This window comes from Takifugu flavidus, chromosome 4 (assembly GCF_003711565.1).
Source record: "Takifugu flavidus isolate HTHZ2018 chromosome 4, ASM371156v2, whole genome shotgun sequence".
Taxonomy (NCBI): Eukaryota; Metazoa; Chordata; class Actinopteri; order Tetraodontiformes; family Tetraodontidae; genus Takifugu; species Takifugu flavidus.
The window spans coordinates 10,453,476-10,463,193 of NC_079523.1; the positions used below are offsets into that span (position 1 = coordinate 10,453,476).

Sequence of the window (9,718 nt, forward strand, 5' to 3'; positions counted from 1 at the left end):
TGGAAGGATTGTTTTAAAGGAAATTTTGAATAGATCATCTATATATATATGGTTTTGAGAATACTGTTGACATTTTGTTTCCATCTCAACGTGCGTAAAGTTGGGAGGGGCGTGGTTTGAGAGTGACGTCTGCGCATGCGCAATGCAGGGACCGCGCAGTTACTTTCGCCCCAGACGATTTGAAAGCTGGCGAGGCTCATTCCAGCCTGACTCGAATTCACTGGAAGGGTAAGATGTCAGTGTTGTGTAGAGGCTGCGCGGGTCGTAATAAAAATAGCTCGGCCTTGTAAGAAGCCTTGTAGTTCGGCCATCACCTTTGTGAATGGCTGTTGTTCTAAAATAGGCTAACTATACACTTAGCTCAAACATTAGCAGGCTAGTGCTACCGTTAGCAAGCTGAGTCGAAAAGGACCGGCTCCAGGATCTGTCTATGCACTGGAGTTCAACTTCTGTTTCCCATGCCGCTATTAATGATGTTGTGGCTCATTTAGGTGTTTTATAAAATGGGAATGGGCAACGTGTTTTAGGTAGATGTTAGTTTTGTTACTGTTCAAACCTCTATGTGTTTGAATTCCATGTGCATCTTTACACAGTTAGCATGGAAATCAGATAAAGTGAGATATTACTGTTCATTCAGTCCAGCTAAGCTAGCTGCTAGCAAAGCTAACGTTGGTGACAGATTGATGCATGGATAGGTAGAAGCAAGCAAAAAAATAAAAATAAAGTGCCATTGTTTGCGTGAACTGATTGTCACTGTAACGTTTTTAAATAACATTTGATTCAGGAATTTTAAGGTTCAGAGAAGTTAGAGATACCTGGTAGAATTAACACGTGAATTTCGTCCTCGTCTACCAATGAATTTCATCCACTTGAGCTAATTTCTGCTATGTACAGACTCTTTTAAGTCTCTGGTTGTCCACCTTTAGTTACAAGAATGGAGCTGAATGATAGCAACCTCCAAACCCTCACCGAGTTCCTCAGAAAGACCCTGGACCCAGACCCTGCAGTCAGACGTCCAGGTAATAAAATGGAATGATTCACTGTCAGGTTGTGGATTTTGTTATTGCTATTATTGACCTGACCTATTCTATCCTGTTATGCTTTAGCGGAAAAGTTTCTAGAGTCTGTGGAGGGCAACCAAAACTACCCCTTATTACTGCTCACCTTGCTGGAAAAGTCCCAGGACAACGTCATTCGTGTCTGCGCTGCTGTCACGTTCAAGAATTACATCAAAAGAAACTGGCGAATTGTGAGTTTCTCTATGTAACAGGGCCACTGGTCAGAAACTGAAATCAGTAAGGGGCTAATCCGATCTGGTATCGGGTTCCAATACAACATAATTCATAGAAAATTTCCGATCCAACCTGTAGAAATTTGTGATCCACTGGTTGTGATCCATTGGTTTTACTGCTGTCTGCTGGAATGTGTGCCTTTAGACAGGGGAGAGCGGAGACAGCGTTCCTCAGTTTTGCACAGTTCTGCAGCTAGTGAAATTTTCCATATAATGTATACCTGAAAGAGATAAGATAAGATACCATTAACGTAATCAAACATTTGAGGAACCTCAAACTGCCTTTTGGGACATGCACCCATCCATCCATACATACATACATACTCAGTATTAGCATATATCCAAATTCAGGTCTTGGGATTGGATTGGCAGTAAAAAAGAAAGTGAATCGACACATCAGTACACACTATCCTGCTTTGTGTTGTTATAGATATTGGTAATGATCATATAATACTATACTGTTGTATTGTTCCTTGGACTTGCACTGTTTATACTCCGTTTTTTTTGTTTTCCAAAAGGTTGAAGATGAGCCCAATAAGGTGTCCGATCCCGACCGAACAGCTATCAAAGCAAATATAATAAATTTAATGCTCACCAGTCCAGAGCAGATCCAGAAACAGGTACAGCCTCATCTTTCCCATGTGTGTCTGCATGATCATGTGACCAACCTCTGTCTATGGTGTGTGCGTCTACAGTTGAGCGATGCCATCAGTATCATAGGAAGGGAGGACTTCCCTCAGAAATGGCCTGACCTCTTGACTGAAATGGTGACGCGCTTTAGGAGTGGAGATTTCCACATCATCAACGGAGTGCTTAGGACCGCCCACTCCCTCTTCAAGAGGTAGAGCTCAGCTTTCTGCCTCGTGTTAATTGGGTTCCATGGTGCCTAATTAATTGCTACTGTTTTCAAAAAGGTATCGTCATGAGTTCAAGTCAAACGAGCTTTGGACTGAGATCAAACTGGTTCTGGACACGTTTGCTCCACCTCTGACAGAATTGTTCAAGGTCTGTAATGACACATTCACCACACGTCCTCAGAACCTCTGACAGGTCTGAAAGTCTTGGATGTTTCCTTCTGTGCTGCAGGCCACTATTGACCTGTGTCAGACTCACGCTACAGATGTAAATGCTTTGAAGGTCCTCTTCTCCTCCCTCATCCTCATCTGTAAGCTCTTTTACAGTCTAAACTTCCAGGTAAACACTGTTTTTTAAGGCCTTATTTTGTAATAACACATGGACCTTGAACATAAATGAACATAAACGTCCTGCTATGAACTCGGTGATATTAAAAACGTCTTCAACAGGATCTCCCGGAGTTTTTTGAGGACAACATGGAGACCTGGATGACCAATTTCCACGCCCTGCTGACGTTGGATAACAAACTTTTACAAACCGATGCAAGTCCTCAAATTTACTTTACATTAGTGATCTTCAACCCCTTTTACAATGACTCTAATTTCTGTGTTCGTCTCTCGTTAGGATGAAGAAGAAGCGGGTCTGCTGGAGCTGCTCAAGTCTCAAATATGTGACAACGCTGCTCTCTACGCGCAGAAGTACGACGAAGAATTCCAGCCGTATCTGCCCAGTTTTGTCACCGCAATCTGGAGCCTTTTGGTTTCTACCGGCCAAGAAGTCAAGTATGACTTGGTGAGAAACTGACCCTTTACTGGCGCGTGCTTGTGCCGTTCACCTGTGTTTAAAATCCACTTGTTTGTTTGCTTTAGTTGGTCAGCAATGCCATCCAGTTCCTGGCATCGGTCTGCGAGAGGACCCACTACAAGCAGCTGTTTGAGGACCAGAACACGCTCACCAGCATCTGCGAGAAGGTCATTGTTCCCAACATGGAGTTCAGAAGTGAGTGAGACGGTCACCTTGGCAACAGAGGTGTTTGTTTCTTCTGTGGTGCTGACTGAGTGTTTGTGCAGGCGCAGACGAGGAGGCCTTTGAGGATAACTCGGAGGAATACATCCGCAGGGACCTGGAGGGATCTGGTAAAGATTTCGTTCCCGCTGTCAGTCGGGCGGTTAACGGCCTTCCCCTGTTTTCCGACGTCGATCACCTTTTCCCCTCCCCCGTCCTTCCGCAGACATCGACACCCGCCGAAGGGCGGCGTGCGACCTGGTGAGGGGCCTGTGTAAGTTTTTCGAAGAGCCCGTTACCGCCATCTTTTCCGGGTACGTCAACTCGATGCTGACGGAATACGCCAAGAACCCCGGGCAAAACTGGAAACACAAGGACGCTGCCATCTATTTGGTGACGTCCCTGGCGTCCAAAGGACAGACTCAGAAGGTATTAACGACTGAGTGATTGAACCAAAGCTGCATCTGGGAGAACGCTCTTATTTAATTTGGCTTCTTCTCCCCCCCCCCCCAACAGCATGGAATAACACAAGCCAACCAGCTGGTGAATCTCAATGAATTCTTTGTGAACCACATTCTCACAGACTTGAAATCCCCCAACGGTAAGAATCTAGAAAACCACCTGTGTTTGACGGTGTCCATCACCAGGAGGTTAACGGGAACGCTCCGTGTCGTTGCAGTTAACGAGTTCCCGGTTCTTAAAGCGGACGCCATCAAGTACGTCATGATCTTCAGAAGCCAGGTGCGAGTCTCCCCCCCCCCCCGAGCTTGCCGGCTTTTTGGACAACAGATGTGTTAAGGAGGCTTTTTTCTCTGTCCTCCCCCCCTCAGCTTCCTAAGGAGCATCTGCTGCAGGCGGTTCCTCTGCTCATCAACCATCTGCAGGCAGAGAGCACCGTGGAGCACACGTACGCTGCTCATGCTCTGGAGAGGCTCTTCACCATGAGAGGCCCCAGCAACACCACACTGTGAGGAAACTCAAAAGCTGCTCCACGCGGGTGCTCTGCAAAACGGAGTCCTCAGTGGTTTTTTTTGGATGCTTTAGAATGTTGTTTTGTGACATGATAAAGGGCTTGATCCAGTCTTGTGTTTCAGGATCAGTCCTGCAGAGATGGCTCCTTTTACAGAGCAGCTGCTCACCAACCTGTTCAAGGCGCTAGCTCTTCCTGGTTCAGCAGAAAACGAATACATCATGAAAGGTGAGCTCCTCTTTCTTCTGTTGTGTTTAAGGTTCTGGTTTTAACTCTGCTCCCTGCCTCTCCTCCTGTCTGCAGCCATCATGCGGAGCTTCTCCCTGCTACAAGACTCTATTGTTCCCTACATCCCCACGCTGATCGGGCAGCTCACTCATAAGCTCCTCTTAGTCAGCAAGGTAAAACACACCTGACTGTGTTGTGTGGAGAGGTTTGTCCGGCAGAAGTGGAATGTTGTAACCCTGAAATGTGGTTTTCAGAATCCCAGCAAGCCTCACTTTAACCACTACCTGTTTGAGTCCCTCTGCCTGTCGATCCGCATCACCTGCAAGGCCAACCCCGCCACTGTCGGCAGCTTCGAGGACGCCCTCTTCCCCGTATTTACGGAGATCCTCCAGAACGATGTCCAAGGTGCGTCTCCGCTGGGAGGCAGAACCTCTTGGTGGGTCACAGGAGTGCAACCAGTTTCTGATGTTTTTTTCCTTCTTTGGCAGAGTTTCTTCCATACGTGTTCCAGGTGATGTCACTCCTCCTAGAGATCCACTCCGACTCTATTCCCGCTTCCTACATGGCTTTATTCCCCCACTTGCTCCAGCCTGTCCTGTGGGAAAGGACAGGAAACATCCCCCCTCTGGTGCGGCTGCTCCAGGCTTTCCTGGAGAAGGGGGCTTCCTCTATTTCAAGCTCTGCTGCGGATAAAATAGTAAGCAAGAACTGGTTTACTGTTGTTTTTTTGCCTTTCCCAGTATTTAAATGCTTGCTCTTCCCTCTCAGCCTGGTTTGCTCGGAGTCTTTCAAAAGCTTATCGCCTCCAAGGCGAACGACCACCAAGGCTTTTACCTTATCAACAGCATCATCGAGTACATGCCCCCGTAAGTCCAGCGCTGCTTTTCCCTGTGTAAAGATCTGGTGTGAAAGGTGTGACCGACGCACTGTTTTGGTCTCGTCAGGGAGCCCATCATTCAGTACAGGAAACAGATCTTCATCCTGCTCTTCCAGAGACTCCAGAGCTCCAAAACGACCAAGTTCATCAAGAGTCAGTAGAACTTTAACTATTTTGCCATTCCACAAAGTTCAGCCGTCATCATCCCTCCGGTTACCTCTCTCACAGGTTTTTTGGTGTTTGTCAACTTGTATTGTGTCAAGTACGGCGCCATAGCACTACAGGAGATCTTTGACGACATCCAGCCAAAGTAAGCTCATTATCTAGTCAAATGTGGAGGACGAAGAGGATGATTCATTGGTCTGACACGAGAGTAGCTTATGTTGAGTCAGAAGACGGCTTTAATTTCATCTACTTTGGTTATTTTAAAAAGCGCTAACCTTGTACACACTAGCATCCATAGTTCCTCACTTTAAGAGTTTAAATGGCTGCTTCTTTCCCCCGGATTTATTCCAACCTTCGCTCGCCCTCTCACAGGATGTTCGGCATGGTGTTGGAAAAAATAATCATCCCAGAAATCCAGAAGGTTTCTGGAACAATCGAGAAGAAAATCTGCGCGGTCGGCATAACAAAGGTCCTGACGGAGTGTCCGGCCATGATGGACACGGAGTACACCAAACTCTGGTGAGCACGCCGTCAGGTTGATCACCTGATGGCCGGTGCTGGTTGACACTAATGTGAACCTTGTGCAGATGTGTAACACCAGTACTTGGTCCGTGTCTCCAGGGCTCCTCTGCTCCAGGCTCTCATTGGTCTGTTCGAGTTGCCGGAAGACGACAGCGTCCCGGACGACGAGCACTTCATCGACATCGAAGACACGCCCGGTTATCAGACGGCGTTCTCACAGCTCGCGTTCGCTGGAAAGAAAGAGCACGACCCCATCGGAGAAGCGGTCGGCAATCCGAAGATCCTGCTGGCCCAGTCGCTGCACAAGCTCTCCACTGCCTGTCCTGGAAGGGTAAGTCAAAACGGAAGCGAGGATTATAGCTTCATGTTTTCCTGGTGCCGCCACATCACAGTCGAACCCCTCCCTCGCAGGTTCCCTCCATGCTGAGCACCAGTCTGAACGCCGAGGGCCTTCAGTTCCTGCAGGGCTACTTCCAGGTTGCCAACGTGCAGTTAGTCTGAGGGCGTTGGAGCAAAACCGAAGAAAGGAGCTCGGCTCTCGCGTGAGGCCTCCTTCAGTTCAGCCGGAGCATACCACGTTTGGTTTGACGACAGCCTTGTTTTGGATGGGTTTACCAGAGCACGCTTGGATAAAAGAAAACACGTTTTAAGGGTTTTTTAATGACATGACCAACTAGCAAACTCAAAAGATGTAACTGTGGATGTAAATGACTCAGTATCAGTATCAGACTAACCCTTTGCATATTGTTTTGACCCCCCCCCCTCCAGCCCTCATTGGTGTGGCTCAAAGGTCTTGAAAGCTTTCTGTTGCATGTTTCCTGTGGATTCATGTGTCGTCATTGTTCCTCCACTGTTTGATAATGTGAATAAAAAAGGGGCACTTGTATAGATCTGGTTGCATCTTATATTGATTCTGACATCCACATTCTTCTATTCCAGCCTTTTAATCGGATAATTCGTCTTTTAAATGACATCACAGAGTAAATGGACGCTAGGAGCCTCCGGTGTCCAGACGTGAGTGCAGAAGGGACGCGAGGTGTTAGGAGGACTTGATGTGGCTGCTGGAGGTCTTCAGTTCCACGTTCTTGATGAAGGGTAGCATGCACTTGTCTCCTCCCATGAAGCGATATGTCGCCACGTTTGCCTCCCAGGGCAGCAACCTGGAAAACAGGGAGACGAGTAAACGCGGGGGCGTCGACGTTTCCCCGCCGGCCGTCTGTACTCACGCTCGTGTGAGGACGGGGATGTACATGAGCCGAGGGATGCAGATCATTTGCTGCTCGGCCAGGATGGCTTTCATGGACTGCTGGACGGTGTAGAGCGGCTCCAGAGGGGGGATCAGGCTCCGCAGCTCCTTCCTGCGGCACCAGTTAGAGGGAGGATTTTCCAGCGTCCCAGCAGGACGGTAAAAGTAAACAAGGCATCACCTGATTTCGCAGCCCGCGAACATGCCCGTGTCCACGATGTATGGGCACACCAGGGTGGTTTTGACGCCATCCGCGCCCTCCGCCAGCAGCTCGTGCGTCAGCGACTCGTGGAACCCGACGGCTCCAAATTTACTGGCGCAGTAATCCTGGGGGAGGAAGGTTGCCAGGTTGGAATGAGCTCTGGTGGAGTCCGGATGGTGCATCCTACCTCTACACAGGCGGTACTGAAGAGCCCCAGAGCGCTGGCGACCGTCACGATGTGACCGTGGTTCTTTGCCTTCATGTGAGGAAGGAATGCCTTTGTCATCTGGTGTGTGTGTGTGTGTGTGTGTGTGTGTGTGTGTGTGTGTGGGGGGGGGGGTAGGAAAAGCAGAGGGAGATTATATTAAGGCATAGCTGTGACCAGTTTGTAAACACATTCCTATAACAGTGTAATAACCTTAAATCACAACTGCAGGATGTGATTTTATTGTGCGCATTTTTCCAGTCACGTGATCTGTACTGGGCCGTAGAAATTAATATTTAATTTACTGCAATTTGGGTGAGAAAAGGCGGACACTGAGTGCGCAGGTTTAATCTCACCAGTTCAATTTTAAACAAATTAAAAATGTCTCATTTTCAGCGAGTCCAATTCAGGGACCCCTGCTGTCCATCCCGGCTGTCTCTGGCACGAGCTGGGGACTTCAGGTGATAGCTGAGCCGGACTGAACCGTCACGGGACCGCGCACAAGCCTCTCACACTTCAGTGCGCACGAAAAAAGCCGGTGGACGCGCAGCCGAGCGAGCGAGCGCGCGTTATGTAACGCACCTCAGATGTCGCCCTGGCGCATCGACAAGCAAAACTTTCAGTTGTGCTTTCAATTCAAACAAGTCTCACCCAGAACAGCGCGTGGCAGTTGACCAGCAGTGTCCTCTCCAGAAGCTCGTCGGGACAGTCCAGCAGCCTGCGGCCCGCCACCACTCCGGCGTTGTTGACCAGGATGGTGACCTCCCCGACCTCCGCTCTCACCCTGTCCGCCGTCTCGTAGATGCTCCGGCGCTCGGACACGTCCACCGTGTGCGTGTGCACCTGAGCTCCGAGCCCCCGCGCCAGCTCGGCCGTGTGCTCGTTGGCCGGCCCGTTGCAGTCCCACAGCACCAGGCGCGCCCCCTCTTTGGCGAACTCCAGCGCGAACAGGCGTCCCAGGGCGCCCCCGGCCCCGGTGATGAGGCACAGCTCCCCGTCGATGCTCTTTAGCCGCGGCCGGAGGAAAGTCTGGACGACGGCGTTCAGGATGGAGCAGGTCAGGTTGATGAGCATCAGCAGCAGGTCCACGATGACGATCATGATGGTTCGGCTCCTGTCACGACTGTCCGGGACGCTCGGGACTACTGGAGGGACATTTTATATAACCTGTGTCGGATTAGGGCAGCGACTGATGGCGGCCGCCAATGGGAAGGCTCCCTGGGACCCGCCAGGCGCCGCGCACATGAAGCCTCGGAACCAGAACCAGCACTGCTATTACGCCTCCGCTATAAATATTGATTTATTGTCGTAGATTTAATTTATCCAGGTTATCATCGCCGATTCAGCCAAATACAGGCACGCACCATAAGGGAAAATAAAGCTTTGATTTTGCGTAAAAACAACAACAACCTGGATCTAATGGATGAACTGGGAGCATGAAGAGCGTTAAATATGCCCATTTGTGCATGAAATCCAAAACATGAGATTCATTTTAGATTTTAGATTCATTTTCACTCTTGTGTGTTTTAAATAAATAGTTTCAATTCAGGCAGTGCTGAACATTAAAGTCCTATGAGTTTTTTTTGTTCATCCTGAAAAATACAGTAATATGCTGTTTATATATATATAAAGGTTTATATATATAAAGGAAATTCCTTTCATTTGTTACAGAATGTTATTCCTGATCTCTTCGGATAATCCAACTTTGACTAAATCGTTAAAGTAAAGAAAACCTGATTAGCAACGCGCAAATCCACAACCTGCCTTCTTCTCAGTCGTTTTCTTCTTTGGTCACACCTACATCGCCGGTATTAAAGGCTTTTGCAGCACTTGTGATCAAAAACGTTCACAAGACTGTTTTTACCTCAGGAAAAGCTCAGAGTTGTGACTGGACTTGACTGTGACGTAATCCCATTTTAATGATGACATCATCTGTCGGCTGACATTTGTGCTTACAAGAGAGATCATTTTAGGGTAGGTTTTTCAGTTCTGTTCTTCAGTTTTAAATATTCTAAACAGATTTGTATTGCTTTTCACAAAGTACCCCGCTATGGGGCGCTGTTGTTTAAAGTTTCATCCACACGATACACGTTCGTCAAATTTTGTTCTCACGTTAATTTCTGTTGATTCTGTCGATTCTATTTAAACACAT

At 48.3% G+C, this 9,718-nt stretch overlaps 2 protein-coding genes across 2 annotated transcripts; one reads left to right on the plus strand and one right to left on the minus strand.

The window, feature by feature from the left end:
• The first annotated feature begins 87 nt into the window (after window positions 1-87).
• On the plus strand, window positions 88-6,803 carry cse1l (CSE1 chromosome segregation 1-like (yeast)). The gene is made up of 25 exons (XM_057029542.1): window positions 88-228; window positions 927-1,019; window positions 1,107-1,249; window positions 1,810-1,911; window positions 1,987-2,132; window positions 2,206-2,296; window positions 2,378-2,485; window positions 2,596-2,688; window positions 2,771-2,938; window positions 3,016-3,145; window positions 3,217-3,282; window positions 3,378-3,580; window positions 3,668-3,752; window positions 3,831-3,892; window positions 3,982-4,118; window positions 4,246-4,349; window positions 4,425-4,522; window positions 4,604-4,754; window positions 4,838-5,046; window positions 5,118-5,215; window positions 5,294-5,379; window positions 5,455-5,536; window positions 5,764-5,910; window positions 6,013-6,244; window positions 6,325-6,803. Exons 2-25 carry the CDS (start codon window positions 935-937, stop codon window positions 6,412-6,414), a joined length of 2,916 nt encoding a protein of 971 aa, XP_056885522.1. The 5' UTR covers window positions 88-228; window positions 927-934; the 3' UTR covers window positions 6,415-6,803.
• On the minus strand, window positions 6,804-9,077 carry LOC130523919 (retinol dehydrogenase 10-like). The gene is made up of 5 exons (XM_057029545.1): window positions 8,218-9,077; window positions 7,549-7,647; window positions 7,341-7,486; window positions 7,140-7,271; window positions 6,804-7,073 (listed from the first exon to the last, which is right to left on the minus strand). The coding sequence occupies exons 1-5, from the start codon at window positions 8,665-8,667 to the stop codon at window positions 6,953-6,955; spliced, it is 948 nt and encodes a 315-aa protein (XP_056885525.1). The 5' UTR covers window positions 8,668-9,077; the 3' UTR covers window positions 6,804-6,952.
• Window positions 9,078-9,718: the final 641 nt, after the last annotated feature.